Below are 15,343 nucleotides of genomic sequence, written 5' to 3' on the forward strand. Positions count from 1 at the left end.
CTTCGTTAGCTGTATGTGGGCGAGGATGAGGAGCAGAAAAAGCGGGTGGAAAACTTCTCAGCTGTCTAACTCTGGCAGAGCTGGGGTGGAGGTGGCTGGAGGGAGATGAAATTAATAGGGAACTTCACCAGAGATCCTGCAAAGAAAACATTCAGCTAGCTCCCATTCCATCTACTTGAATGGCACAGAATAATGCTTATTTTTATAGCCTGACAATTCCGAGCCATGCTCTTAGTTCATCCATTCTAAATATGCTAAAAGATGGACTGAGCGCAAGTGAGAAGATGAGGCTGCTAGCTGACTGGGAATTTGTAGGTTTTATTCTCTTTTCTGGCAGAGGGAGGTTTTCTCCCTGCAGGATGAGAGGGCTCTTTCTTATGTTCCCAGGCTCTCCCAGGAAGCCTTGCCCAGGACAGTGCAGTTCATGTGCTGCTGCTGAGCTGCTCTCTTGTACTGCAGATGCTACGTTCAGAAACCCAGCTATGTGATGGGTCACCTGCCAGAGATGATATGGCAGGGCTTTCTGGCTCTCCCCTGAAACATGCACATATCCAGGTGGCATTCAGCAGCCCTACTGAGTTGTTCACATTTTTCACCAAACCTGTTCCACTACTTTAATGTCATCCTCCAGTACGTTCAAGCCTGGTGTTTTTGGATCAACTTTCTAGAGTGGTTATGAATGTCAGCAGCAAAATTGATTCATGAGTTTTATTGCAAAAACATTCACATGGCCAGGCTATTCTCTCATATATACATGAGAGAGAGGAACGGAGAGAAGCCCCCAAGGAGGACTGAATTATGTATAGACCTTGTTCTTTTCTATTTGTCCCCCAAGCTCAGACCAGTATGTTCAGCTTACTAACAGAAAAGAAAATAAGATAACAAGCTAGTGCTTTGCAACTTGAAATGGAAATTCAGGCAATTCATGCAATCAAGAGTTTCACCTAGTATTAAAAAACAGTCTTCAGAGGTAGCTACACTGCAGTTTAAATCACAGAGTGATTCCTTTAGTATTGACTTAAAACCACCAAGAAAAGTAAGCTGGTGTGATATAATTGCCTGAACCAGTACTTGACCAAAATTTCTACAAACTACTTCTTAATGGTAGTGATAACCACATGCTTTCCTTTAGGAATGAAACTCAGCCTTTAGGATGACAGGAGGGGGTGAAATTCACTTCTCTATCTCGGAATAATAATGGAATAATCACGATGACAAAGATGACAAGAGACCTCAATTTTCCATGCCACTTGCATAAAGATGCCTGAAGACCTTGATGTGAGACAGAATTGCTGGTCTGCTGGAAAAATCCACACTGCCACTGCAAGCTTGTTTTTAAGTAAGATTCTGGATCTGGGAATTTCTGGGAGTTTCTTCCCATATTCCTGGCAGTTCTAAAAAGTTAATGCATTTTTTCAAATGTCACTGAACAAACAAACATGTATTGCTACAGTTCTTTGAGAGTGAACAGCAGGACACAGAGCAACAAATAATATCATAGAGACTAGGTAAATTCCACCTTCTGCTCTGAGACTTGTCATAGGACAGCCTCAAATCACACAGGAAAAATAACCAATCTCAGCTAATCCCAGCTTCATAGCACAGTCAATAAAAGCCATGCTCTGTCAGACTGCAATGTCTTTATTATTTCATGTGGCTAGTCAATGCAGATGAATTACTTGTGAGGACATGGTGGGAATGGATTGGGTTGTTTCCTGTCTATTTCATTTCTGGTTGAAATAATGACTGATAAAAAACAAGGAAAAGTCTGAAGGCTATAGGATTTCATCGCTTTCTTTTTTGAATTATAGTCTATTATCTAAAGGCTCCACCTAACACAGATAGCCTTGGACTTCAGTAAGGAGGAAGGAGAGGAATTGTCTGCTAATGCAAGCAGGGAGGCAGAGTGCTGAAATTTGAGATTCATAAAATCTAGTTTTATTACTTTGAATAAATCTTAATAAGGACATAAAAATTATTAGGAAACGCCTTAGAATGTGTTTTCAACCAGTGGATCAGCAGGAGATGAAAATAATGAATATATTATAAGCTGTAAAATTATGTAACTTGTAAAGAAGTATTTTTAGGAAACTTTAATAATGAAATATGTAAAAGCTTAAGTTGAAGAGTGTGGGCCAAGCTATTGAAGATGTCTAACAAATGAATACTTCAGTCTGCCTGGAGCCTAAGGAAGGGGCAGGGATGGCTGAACAGTGCTGTGAGTTGCAGCCTGGGCTCCGTGTGGCACTCAGGTGATAGGGGAGAGCTCAGATGTCCCTGACCAGCAACCAGCACGGAGCAGGGATGCATTTAGCTCCACTAGATCCAGGAGCTCTGTAGAACTACTAAAGCATCTCGTTCACAGAGGCTGCAGACACATTAAGTCCGTGATCAAACAAAAATGTCACAAAATGGTCGCCTCAGCAAAGTAGGGAAGAGAAGAAATGGAAGGAGTGCACATATACATAAGCATAAAACAAAGCAAAAATGTTTTTAATTTTGTGTCATTGGGTGTCTCACTTATCCCAGCACGTGGGTCAATTCAGCAGCCAGCAGATAGTTTTTGAGTCACAGTAGTGGTGAAAGCCTTAACTTTCATATGGGAACTAACATAAGCAAAGACTGATCATCAGATGTAAAGTGAGTTCTTGGACACCAGATCATGTATTTTGACAGGCTGTACGTATGGACAGAACAGTAGCCACAAAAGCCACGAAACTCTTGTCATGCCTTGCTGCTAACAGGAAGATTTAGAAAAGGAGGAAAGTGTGGAGGTGCATGTCATTGACTTCCCATTTTTGCAATGAGAGCTCTGTAAATAGTTGCTTTTACCTAAGATCTAAAATTCTTAGAGTGTACATTAAAGACAGAGCTTATGGGACACTATGCTATCTAAATAAATCCAGTATTTTCCAACAATGGAAAAACTCAGGAGTGAACTGTGAACACTGATTTTCTCCATCCCAGCCCAACTTCTATGTTTCAGAGCTCTGTTTCAGATTAGGTTTAGAACTGGAAAGTCTCCATGAGAAAGAACAGATGACTGAGGCACGGATTCTGCCAGATGCTGATTTAGTCTGGACCCAATCCAGAAAAGCACTTTAGCTTTGCACTTAACTTTAAGCATGCAAATAGCCCAAGAATTATCGTATACTTAAAGGTATACCAGGATCTGAGCTGCAGCATTCAGCACCTTGCAGTTTTGAGCACTAGTTGATCTGAGTCAGCCACCTTGGAACATGTGCAGCTGCAAAACTGCTCTTACAGCCAAAGGCTTGGGCAAGTGCAACAAGGGTAAACAAAAGAGCCAGAGCACAGCATCTTCTCCGAGTGTAGCCAACTGTCTGTCTGTGAATCTAGAACAGAACAGCTTTGGCAGTTTCTCAGGGATTAGCATGGACATGTGTCATCAGTATCACTCAGCAGCATCTCAGGTGCCTGGGAGGCATTTAGCAGATTCATTGCTGAGATCTTTGCATCTCATTTGAGAAGTATGCCCCAGTACTGTGTGCTTGAAGGGGAAGTGGGCAGGGGTGTGCAGAAGGAAGATGTTCCTGCCCTCCTCAGCTCAGCAGCATGGCTGGGGACCCGAATGGGTGAGCAAGTGCCATGCCTCAAGTTGAGGCAGGAAGGTGCTACAGGCACCCTGACACCCACCATCAGGGCAGCTACCCCTGGCCATGGCTGGCCTCTTGAATCATGCAGCTGCTTAGCTCCTGTTGCTGAAGAGTTGCTGCAAGGCTGGCAGCACAAAGTACTCTCCAAGTGCTAAGCATTCTCATCAACCTGGCATCCTGTCAGCTGTGTGTGCTTCACAGGACCCCTCTTGCTCTGAACTGGTCTTAGACTTCCTCAGTACTGAAGGAGACAGGGGGTTTTGACCCAAAAGTCTTTGGAGAGTTTTAAATGGAGTAAGTGACATCATTGCCAGAATCCCAGCATTTATAAACAGCAGAGAGCTAAAAATGATCCCAGGGCTGTGGAATTCTAAGCATGCAAACAACCAGCAGCAGCTTGGGAACCATGGGCAGAATGCTCTGTGTGATTGCAGCATCCCTCCATAAAGCTCCCTGCTATTCCAAGGGATCGCACTCAGATTTCATCAGACACAAACCTTTCTTTTGTCCCCATGCTTCATGGTTATGTTTTCAATGCTCTTGATCTTGTTGCCTATGAACATGTTCTCCTCAACCACAATTTTTTGTCCTGTAGGGTTGCATCTGGAAGTAGAAAAGCAAAAGTGGTGTTCAGGAACCTAAGTCACTGCAGATAACGCAAGGAGGTGTTATTAAAGTGGGAGAATGTCATTCTTCAGCAGTAGGGTAAGGTCTTAAAAAAACTTCTAAATGCTGTTGCTGATAAACATCATTACCTCCTTTGAAAATTGCTGTATTCCTTCATTACAGTATTTCAAAATTATCTGGAACTCAACTTGACAAAGATGAAGAGAGATCAGCACATGAGCAGCCAGGAAAGCCCCAGACTTTCTGAAGACTGAAACCAGCAAATACTGGCCAACTAATTAAATCATGTGAGTTTAATTTGGCTAATAAGAGTCCAATTCCATGCAGCCATGACTCTTTACATTCTGTTTTGAGCACTTGCAATGCATTTCAAACTTCAAAATGTAGGTAGCACACGTTGTGCTGGTGTACATCTGCACCATCCAAGGTAAAGAGCTTTTCTAATGTCTTTAACTACAACCCTCTAATAAATGAGCAGATGCATGGGGCTTTTTGTGCTTAGCAGCACACAGACTTCTATAGGTGATGACCAAGGGCCACTACTGCAGAAAGCTAACATGTGAATCAGCCATGCCTTTGCCAAATCAGTGCAAGACACATGATTAACACCCTGGGTCAAGGGAGGGTTTATAGCTTTCAAAACAGCCTCATTATAAGCTGCCTTGGATGACTTCCTGCAAGCCACTATTCTATCTTGAGGATGAAGGGAAAAAACTCAAAGGAAGCAAATCACATCACAGCTATAAGGAACAATGATAGAGTTCAGGGATTCAAAGTACACAAGTGAGGAGGGGGGAGAGAAAGAGGGAGAGAGAGGAAGTGAGACAACAGAAGGAAGTGGGGTCTGTGTCATTTCCCACAGGAATCCTCCTACAGCTTCTGCTGGAAGAAGATAAGCCTACCCCAGAGGCCAGGAGAGGTGGACGCCACTCTGCAATTGTGTTTGAATTGATAAGATCAGAGAGTCAGGGAGCTGGAACAAGGGTTATGTGAGGTCTTTTGCCACCAAGTCACTCATTCAGAACTGGCTTTATTCAGCATCCATGACCAATTTTCTCTCCCTCAACAGAAAGGTCTAGAAAAGATTTCATGTAATCTCTGTAGCTTTCCTATGACTACATAGTATTTCCTTATGGTATTTCCACCCTGCTCCAGCTTGAATACCCCCAAAGCAGCAGCCTGTGTGCCTTCTGCTTACCTGAGATGCCAGCATCCCTGCCTAAGCTTATACATATATAGGTAGATAGATATAAATTGCTGCTTGTGACTCCCTGGCCAAGCATCAGCAAGGTGAAGGGCTGTTTTCCTCATGCAGGGACAGTGGGTCACTTTTCAGACCCAGCCTGGGGCAGAGCATCCAGCATTGCTGCCAGGCTGTGGTACATAGCCTGGGGCAGCAGTGGCTGTCACTTTTCCCTGTCAATTGCAGCATTTGGAAAAGCACTGAAACTGAGAAAATAAGGAGCCATCCATCAGTTTTCTCTTTTGTATCCTAGAATTACTTTCTTGTTTTTATGGATGTAAAAGCTGCCTTCATCCTCATCACCACAGAGCAGAGCTGAAGTGCAGCCAGAGTAGTTACAGGTGACTCCACCACATCCCCACAACTGCCAGGGGAACACTGCCATTCAGATCTGAGCACAGGCCCTGCCTCAAGGATCACTCAGTTAATACAGCAGTAGGAACAAAGGAAGTGTCTACCTGTAGAAGGTAAATCTCAAAAGGCATCTTGTGCCTTAACTATACAGGCTGCATCCAAGAGGGGTAAGAAAATACATTGGTAAGTCAGAGGAAAGTTGATAGATGAGATAAAGGAATATCCAGTTTGACTGGTCATCATTTTAAGCTTATTTGACACAACTCTGATAATCTAGAAGATGCTTGTGACTCCAATCATAAACAACAGGTTGGGGAAATCTCTGGGGAATTACTGCTTGTGATTGCTAATTAAAGGAAACAAGATGTACTGGGAAGAAGAAGTGATGGGGAGCCAGCAGCCCAGCAGTGCATTCTCCACAGCAAGAGCTGCCCATGTGCACTTACAGTGTGTCTGTGAGGCTGCAGGGCTGCCACTTCCACTCAACCTTTGGGTCAGGATTCCCGCTTACAGTGCACTGGATTTTGTGCTTGCTTCTTAATTCCACCTGCTCAATCTTATTGAAATCCATCTCCTTTTCATAGATTTTGGGTCTTTCTAAAAAAAAAAAAACACCAATAACAACAAAATAAGTACAAAAAAGCAAGTTTACATCTGCAGCAGTGTTCTTGTTTCCATCAAAGATTTGGCAGCCCCTCGCTGCCACCACTAACATCATTGTTTATTGATGCTACTGAAGTTGTAGGGCGATTACCAGCAATACTGAAAGCATTATACACACGGAGGAACACAGGCACTAGTTCTGATGTTTCAGAGACACATCACAGCACTACCAAGTTCATCTGAATTGCTTTCAAGTGTTGTTGTGGCCATGCTATGCTTCTAGAAATGTTATGCCACGAAACATCTATTGCATGGGGACTGCAGGATCAGGCTGCTGGTGCAGGTACCAGTGTAGCACAGTGCTTGACTTCTGATGTCACCTCCCGAGAGGAACCTTATCAAGCAGCTGCTGCTCTGCAGTATCACTACCATTGTGCAAGGTTCTCCCCAGGATCACTGCAAAAAACTTCTTTTGATCCGAAAACATTGCTTACCTTTTCTATTTATGTGTGCCATGCGCTGGGTGAAGGGGTGAAGCAGGTAAGGAAGAAGTGGTGGATAGAAACCACTTATAGAGTTACACCAAGAAATCCTTACCACAGAAATAGCAAAACCATTAAAATGTCACTGCATTTTTCCATCTGGAGGGACTGCAAGATCACACCCTTGAATTGGAAATCTCACCAGAGCAAACTTGCATGTGTGACACTTTCAGGGCTGCCTGTTGCCAGTAGGGAAAAACAACAACCCGCTTTGTTCCATCTATTTCCAGCTCCCACAGGAACATGCAAAAATGAGAAATAATGTTAAAAAATCTCCAAAGTGAACTGAACTTTTCCTAACCTCAGAGAGGGTGGGTTTGAGACTGAAGTGAAAGCACAGGCTCTTCCCTGGTGCAGACAGCTCTGCCCATCCCTAGTCCTATCTTTGTCTGCTTCTCATAACAGGAAACCATGCAGATTTATTGGTTGGGGTCCGGCAGTGGAAGCCCTCTGTCCAGCTGAGTGCAGCCGCTTTACGTGAAGGCTTTTGACAAGTTGGGAAGTGAATGCAGATTAGATTTCTATTTTTTCGTTTAACTTATTTTTCTGCTGTCAAGGAGGCCCCAGATGTATAAACAGGAGCCACTGCCCACCTCATCAATCTTGAGCCCTTTCCCTATTCCTTTTTCTTCATTTTTTTCCCTTCCAGCCCTCCTTTCTTACCCAAGGACCAACCACTCCTACACCATGTCTCAGCAGGACCCTCACCTTCCATTCTTCTGCCAGGTCAGATTCAGAAGGGTATTCTGATCTCAGCGTTGCCAGAAATACATCAGGTTTCCTTCTCACCCAATGAAAGGAATTGACTTCACCTGCTTCAGCTATATCCTAACTCCACAGTAAAACCTTAGCTACTTTAAAGGACCTTCCTTAGATCCCAATTAATGTTTCACTTAAAACCACAAATGACAGGGCTTTGTTTGGTTTTGCTGTTGCATTCTACTTTGCCTTTTGCTTCCCTTTGGTCTGCCTGCAGATGCAGCTCTGCCAGGCTTTGAAGCCCACTCCTCTCCTTAGGGACAGCGCTGGCTGTTCGGGACAGAGAAGAGGAAGCAGGGGGCAGATGGAGCAGCTCCTCAGCCTGTGCCTGAGATCTTTCCTGCACATCCTCATAGGGAAGCAGGAGCAGCTTCTGGGTTTGCAATGTCTTGCAGACCAAGAGCATGGAGATCTGTGGGTGTACGGACCATTCATGGCAGACTTTTGGCACAAATGTTGAATTTCCTTGTAACTGCTGTCTCATTTCCCACCACCAAATTATTTCTGATCATGAAAATAATTTTGCAAAATTCCCTGCAGACAGAAGCGCATTCTTCATGGTCTCATACATTTTTCTTTTCAGTCTCAAATCCTTTGTTTTGCATGTTTGGACTGAACTCAGAAGCATAATTTTCACTCCGAAATAGAGACCCAAGTTCAGTGCAGACGGTTACTCAAGTGTTGTGTTTTTGAGCTGAAAGAACAAAGCTCTACACACCTGGGGAGAGGGACAGTACGTCTGGTGTTTGTTTTTGTCTGAAAGAGCATCGGGAACAAAGTAAGTTTGATTACAGTCTTTGAATGTTAGGAGATTATTCTTGGTGAAATGATGAGTAAGTTGAATGTCATTTAAATTATCCTTCTAAAAAAGAAATAATAGTTTTAACTTGATCTAATTAAAATAAGAACATACGTGAGTGACAAATGAATTCCTAATTCCACAATTACTTCACTGCATGGCACTATTAAATATTACCTGAAACCTAGAATGAGTCAAAATGATTCATCAATTGAAATAATTAGTATCTATGAGGTTTGGGCAATTATTTTCTTAAATCTTGAGGAGCTGGCTAGAAGTGCCTCCCCATCATTTCTCTTGCAGTGCATTACAACGTGGTTAGCGTGGGGTAGCTAAATCTGGGCACGTCTTTCAGAAACAGAAGTGGTTTTTGTAAGCTTCTCTCTATTTCTCCCTGCACAGGGTGCAGTGGAGGTGGGTGTCACCCTTGGAGTGACCCTTGCTGTGGTGTTACCCCAGTTTTGGAAGCAGTTCTTTGTGCTGTTAGGGATGCTGGCATTGGCTCCCACATGCCTCAGGTTTGTGGTGTGAAATGTGCTGGAGGACACTGACTGGGCTGAAAACTCTGTGAAGCTCCTCACACTGTGCTGGCCATGTGCTTGCCATCCTACCACTGTGCCCCTGAGGACAGTCGAAGCGTTTCCATTCCTTTTGCTCACTGCTGGACCAGATCCTACCTGCAGAAAGTGTCCCCATCAGTAATGGAAAGCCTTGGACCCGTAAGGCTCGCTGTCTTCTCTGCTAGGTGCTGGCCTTTTAGATTTGCACAGACTGTAACCAGATGGTTGGCTCAGTGGACAGCTGTGATAACCTTGCCTCCCTAACAGCTCTGCACTTGGAAGCTGAGGAATTTTTAACCTAATGCCAGTGATTACTTAATGTACACCTAGTGGTATACTTCTCAGATAGCTCTCTCCCTCTTCCACGTGTGCTTTGCTTTCTCTTTCACATCTGCTTACAAAGCAGCGTGGTGGGTTATGCACCTCTGTGCATCTCTGCTTGTGTACAGGTGTGGGGGGAGGCTTGGGGTCGGAATCCAATCATAAGCACTGCCAGAATCCAAGTCTATTTCTGGTTGCACCTTAAATTAAGCACCTAAATAACGCAGCCACATTTGCATGCATATAGCTATCCTTAAGCATGCAAAAAAACCCACCCTGTTGGAGTCTGAGAGCATCACAACAGCAGAGTGACACAGCAGCAGCCCCTGTGCTGCGCCCTGCAGTGCTCTCTGCCTGCTCCCCTGGGCACAGTGCAACCCTCCTGGCTCTTCATGGGCTCTCCAAACTCTTCCCCGTGTGTTCCTGCCCCAAGCAATCCTGCAGCAGTGCTGAGCTGCAGGACATCACTACACACTTCCTTGCTGACCTGAAGCACCTCTTGCTCTCCCACTTCTTGTTTCCACCCCTCCCCAGAGATTTGACTGCCTGTTTCCAACCTCTGCCTCCCATCCCTTGTCCGCTGCCCTCCTCAGACTGAGTTTTCTCAAGCAGAAGCCAAACAAACCTTAAAAGCTTTCTCCTCTCTGGCTGCTTTTGCAATGTGCAATGTTCAGATGGCTTTAAATGTATCAAAAATAACTGGGTTTTCATCTCTCGGCTGAAAGTGTGATTGTATCCCCAGCCTTCTCTGCAGAGGTGCAATTGCTGGTGTGAGAGCTGACCCGAATAACTAATGACTTTGCTGCTACTGCACTGTGAAATGCAATCAAAAAGCAATTCTGCTTACTGTAAATTTCAAACTGATCAGTATTATGCAAATCTCATCTTACTTTCTTGTGTAATGTTTAGTCTGTAACATTAGGACAAGACAGGGACACTGACCCCTTGGCATTACTCCTTAGGCAAGAGATTCTTTTATCTCTCAGTGCATGGCAGACGTTATTATGGAGTTGCATACTTGTCACCCAGAGGAGCATCCAAATATAGAGGCCAGCACATAGAAACATTCACTGTATTTTGCTTTACTTCCAGTGACCTGAACAGAAATGCTGTTTACACACCCTCCCCACTACCATCTAAACTGAGTTTCAAAAATGCTTTCATATTGAACAATCTTTAAAATATCACAAAGTGGTCCAGTGAAGCATTTTACCTGAACCTGCTGTACTTTGCTGGACTACGGGGCTTCATTAAAACTATTCTGTGTCCATTTGATTTCAGTTTGCCTTTTCTGTTTCCCAAAAGCAAAAATAATTTGCACTTCAGAATATTTCATCTATTTTTCTGTGGTACTTAATGGAAATAGAAGCTCTGCAAGCTGAGCCAGGTGAATACTTGTAATGCAGATAGGAAGGTCATTAACACATGCTTACACTGGTCAAATGATATGGGGAAAAGAGGATGAAATTTCCCCTGAGTAAAAACACTTCATCTGTGTTCAGCTTACAAGTGATCATTGCATTTCTTCTTCTTTTTTGTTGAAAGAAAGAAAAATTATTTGAATTAAATTACTTAAAATGACTTCTGTTCCGTTGTATATGACCCCAGCGTTACCTTCTGGGTGACTGTTTCATTCTATTGGCTGTTTTGCTCTGTGCAGAGCTACACACAACCAGCGCCAGGATGAGGTGTGCAGCCCAAGACCCTCCGTGGGTTCCACTGCAGCAACAGCCCTGGGCTCAGCCCGCCCTGCAGCACACTGCTGGCTGCACGCTGGCTGCTGCTCCACTGCTGCAGGCTGGGAGTGCCAGCAGGGTGGAAGCAAATGGCACAGAAGCCATCCAGCTGGATCCTGGATGAGCACATTTTAAGAAGACTCACAGGGCTCCTGGACTACCCTATCGGGAATGCTGTGGTTAAAATGATTGCAGTTTGGTTTGTATTTTTTCTAACCTTGTAATGTCACTTTTAGATGTGCCTTTCTGCACCTTGGAGGAAGAGGGCTGTCTCTTTTTCAGTCCTGTATCACCTTTCCCAGATCTATCACCCTCACCTTTCTCCTTCAGTGCTTCAGGGAAAAAAAAGAAAGTTTTTTCTTGTCTGTCTCTCAATCTTATTGGCTAAACAGAGTTCAAAAGCAAATGCGTAGCAGTGAGCTGCTTAATTTTTAACAGAGCTGGCAGCTTTCTAGGATTTTTCTCTGTGCCTCCTTTGCCTGCTTTTCAAAGGAGAAAAGCCCCACTTAATATACCTGCAGGCTTGGCTGAGAGTATGGAAACAAATGCTGCCACTTCCCAGCTTCCCCCAACTCTGGATCTCAAGGGCTGTCAGAAGGAGATTGCTGCTGCAAAGGTGTGAGCTGAATGTCTCTGATTTTTCAAGCGAATTGCAGTAGGCCCCCACCTGCCTCTCCCTGAAATTGGACTGGCCACTCCTAACAAAAAGAAGAAGGTGCATCAGCCTTTTTTTACCAGGGCCTCTTGTGGGAACATGCAGAGGCTGAGGGCAGGCTGGGCTGCAGGACTGCATGTGTGCAGGGATTGTGCGATGTCTGTGAGAAAGCTCTTCATCATTTGCTAATAACTGTGCAAGAATGGCCCGATGCAGTCAGTTTGTGTTCCACGTTTTTTCTTTTCTTTCATGTATCTCCCAGAAAAAGTCAGGTGTTTCTCTGTTGCCTGTGCCTGTTAAACGAGACCTGAAGGACGGACTGGAGCACCGTGTGATAGCACAGCACTTCATACTTGCTTTCTCCCTGTCACTGCCTACAGCCAGACCTGGCAGCACACAGGAGGAAAGCAAAGGAATGGGCCCAAGGAGAAACACACTGAAATTACAGCTAGTTGGAGACAGGCTGTGTTTTATTCGCAGGTTTCTAAGTTTACTTGGCTGGCCCAGGAGATGGAAAATCAAATTTTCTATTTTGGCTTTTCCTGAATGGGTTATCCTCCAAGGAGCAACACTGGAGCTGGATGTAACATACAATGGAAAGCCAGTCCTGGCAGAATACTGAAGAATGCAAGCAAGGTGAAGGTTCTGTGCAGCCCTGCTTCTCCCATCTGGCTCAATCCTTTCACCTATTTGCAGTATAATGCAAAGAAATTCCCATTTGTCACATCTGATGTCCAGCACAAAGATTTCTGTGGCCCTTTTTTCCCAGAAAAAATGCACTGAGGACCATGTGTGACTCCCCTCTGCTGCCCTTAGATGAGCTCCATCCCTCCAAGAGCTCCTTTGCTCTGACCTGGCACAGCCCAGTATTAATTAACCTCATCCTGAGGGCTGTCTCTCTCTTCAGACTAGTCTGGATCTGGTTAAAGTGACAGAGTATTGTTCCCATGATCACCATGTATTTATTAACTTCTGTGGAGATCACTGGGGACTCCTTTGATGTCAACTCATCCCTTGCAAGCCAAAGTAGGTCAAGCACAGAACTCCCTTTGCCTTTGATTTTAAACCAAATATGAAGAGCTGGCCTGACTACAGAGTAGGGCAACACATGCATCATTAACGCTCTGGAGCTAATTCTTCTTAGTAACAGAAATTGAGGTACAGCCATCTCAGCAACATAATGGGGAGCACATGGCAATGCACACATGAATTCTGGATGCTCAGGGTCTCCTAGTTTGGTCCATGCCCAGGAGAGAGGGAATTTGCAAGGAGGCTGTGAGTAACTACTGCTTTTGGTAGAGCTATTGCTAGCACTTTGCACTGCCCTTCTTAGAGATACAATGCAAGAGCTTTGAGGATCAAGACTCTTCAAGGGAATGTAATTTCAATTGACTAGAGCAGCAGGAACCCAAAGCAATATTTGCTGGAAGAGTCTTGACAGAGCACAGAAGAGAAACTTTGGGACAAAGGAGAAAGGAAAAGTGGTGAAGGAGGTTATTCATCCCATTTTTTTTCGAATTAACTTATGCTCCTATACAACCTTCACTCCCAGCATGATGGTCAGAGCATGCTGACTGCCCCATAAAGGGCTCAGCAAGAACTCTGATACATGCAGATGACTTGAGCAGGGTGAGAATGAAATGCAGCCTGCTTCCCCATAAATAGATTTGGGGATTTTTTGTTTATGTTTTGTTCTGAAACGGCTTTGTACTTCAGCCTGCAATAACTCTTTTCTCCCACGTTTCTCCTCCTTGGCTGGCTCAGATGTGCAGCCACCAGCTGTTTGCTAGGATTGTTCCTTCTTCATGCTCCCTTTCCTCCAAATTCTTTAGGACATTATTTTCTTGAAGCTTTTCTCAATAAGAATTTAATCAAACAAAACAAAAACACAGCAACCTGCCGCTTCTTGGACAGTGTTTGATGTGTAAATATGTAAAGAAGGAGAGTTTTGAAAATGCAGTCAGCTGCCTCCCGGGGACTTGAGTCCTACAATGAGCCAACAGGACTCCACAGGGGAGATATGTGCTCCTGCAAGATGAAATTCCAGCTGCACTGGGAGCATGGGTGACCAGAGGCACAGCTAAGCCACTTCTTAAAGAGACATTTTTTGCATAGCAGTGCTATTCTGCTCTGGGCCAGACAGCAACTGCACGGATTGGTGTGCCTGCTTCCTGCGTACTGCTGGGGCCAGCACTGCTACCAGCCCCAGCCAGCAGCTCGGGGCCTTACTTGCCCTTTTGCTTCTTGTCTCTGTAGAGCTGAGACAATGAATACCTCTGCTCCCTGCAGATACTCATCAGTTTTATGGCTATATCAACCTTTGTCAGGAAATAGCTCCTACTTTTTGCACTCATTATTATGAAGCAAATACCTTACAAGTACAGTACTTTATGCCAGAAGTGCTGTGCTGGCTACCAGTTAAGTGTATGGAAGATAGTTCTGAAGAAAGCTTGCAGCAGTGCAGGTCTTCCAGCAGGTCAGGAGATACACTGCATATAAGCTGCTGTCCTGTAGGGCTCAAGCATATCACTTATTTTCTCATACTTCTTAAGGGATTCTTTTCTGCTGCTGTTATTACAGAATAAAATGCACTGCAAAATTAATATGATGGAATTTGATGAGTTCTAGTGCTATTTATACTTTGTTTGTAGATAACATTTCACAACACTATTAACTTTAAACTTCCTCTACACCTAGTTCAAACTGACAGAGATGGGTTTGTCACAGCACATTGCCTGCCACTTACCCTATCTGCGCTGCTCAGGGGAATTAATGATGTATTATTTTGAAAAGACTCACAGGAGAGGGGGCTGTATGCTTGCTTATAATTTCTTCTATTCGCAGGAAGAGACAAATGGCATTTATCTTCACATTCCAAAGCCTATTTAAATGATACAGTTCAGAATGCACTTTCTTTCTCAGATGCAGCTCTGAAATTTAAAAGACTTGCCCTGCCTTTTGGGGACTGTTACTCAAAAAAGAAATGCTACTCCTCAGTAAGAGGAAGCTGCTTGATGTGCATGTAGTTGGCATGAGGCTTGGCAGGTGCTGGGCTGCTGCAGGCAGCACCTCTTAGACATAATGCAAAACTGATGCTTCTACCAGCGTGTTGACCTGCAAACCCAAGAAGATTTTTCCATGAAGTCTGTTAATACCAGTGTTCAAATTCTAACTTCAGTAATTGCAGATTGCTGGTTCTAAGCAGAGACATTAATCACCCCTCTCAGCTCAGAGGCGGTTCTGTTTCAGTGGTGGGCAAAGTAATCCCACATAAAATATCTGCAAAGCATTTTGGCCTCCTTCTGCTGAAGCTCCAAACAATTGGATCTGTTCAGGTGTGATACCAGGACATCAGTTAAGTGTCAGGTTATTTGTTTAGGAGTTGAGAGAAAAATTTAAATCTGCATTCAGGTTGTTTTTTGAATATAAAGCAAATTATGCCCAAATCTGAAAAAGAAGCAATCCATTTTCCCTAGCTGAAAGCATGAGAAAAAAAGCATTTTTCTGCAGTCGGATAAGTTTCAAGA

General features: G+C 44.1%; 1 protein-coding gene and 1 long non-coding RNA gene across 4 annotated transcripts in view; one reads left to right on the forward strand and one right to left on the reverse strand.

Annotated features, from left to right (window-relative positions):
* The window catches only part of LOC116229736 (vascular endothelial growth factor receptor kdr-like), a 122,206-nt gene that overhangs the window by 48,621 nt on the left and 58,242 nt on the right, over positions 1-15,343 (reverse strand). For all 3 annotated transcript variants that reach the window (XM_090150151.1, XM_031594424.2, XM_090150150.1), the window contains exons 10-11: positions 6,288-6,438; positions 4,115-4,220 (exon numbers count right to left, since the gene is read on the reverse strand). In XM_090150151.1, the coding sequence (XP_090006277.1) occupies positions 4,115-4,220; positions 6,288-6,438 (257 nt within the window). The remainder of the gene's footprint in view (positions 1-4,114; positions 4,221-6,287; positions 6,439-15,343) is intronic.
* Positions 4,229-15,343, forward strand: part of LOC149915994 (uncharacterized) — a 131,750-nt gene continuing 120,635 nt past the window's right edge. The window contains exons 1-2 of the long non-coding RNA XR_016471024.1: positions 4,229-4,322; positions 4,407-4,531. This is a non-coding gene — a long non-coding RNA (uncharacterized LOC149915994). The remainder of the gene's footprint in view (positions 4,323-4,406; positions 4,532-15,343) is intronic.

This window comes from Phasianus colchicus, chromosome 14 (assembly GCF_987193195.1).
Source record: "Phasianus colchicus chromosome 14, bPhaCol1.hap1.1, whole genome shotgun sequence".
In the NCBI taxonomy this organism is placed as follows: Eukaryota; Metazoa; Chordata; class Aves; order Galliformes; family Phasianidae; genus Phasianus; species Phasianus colchicus.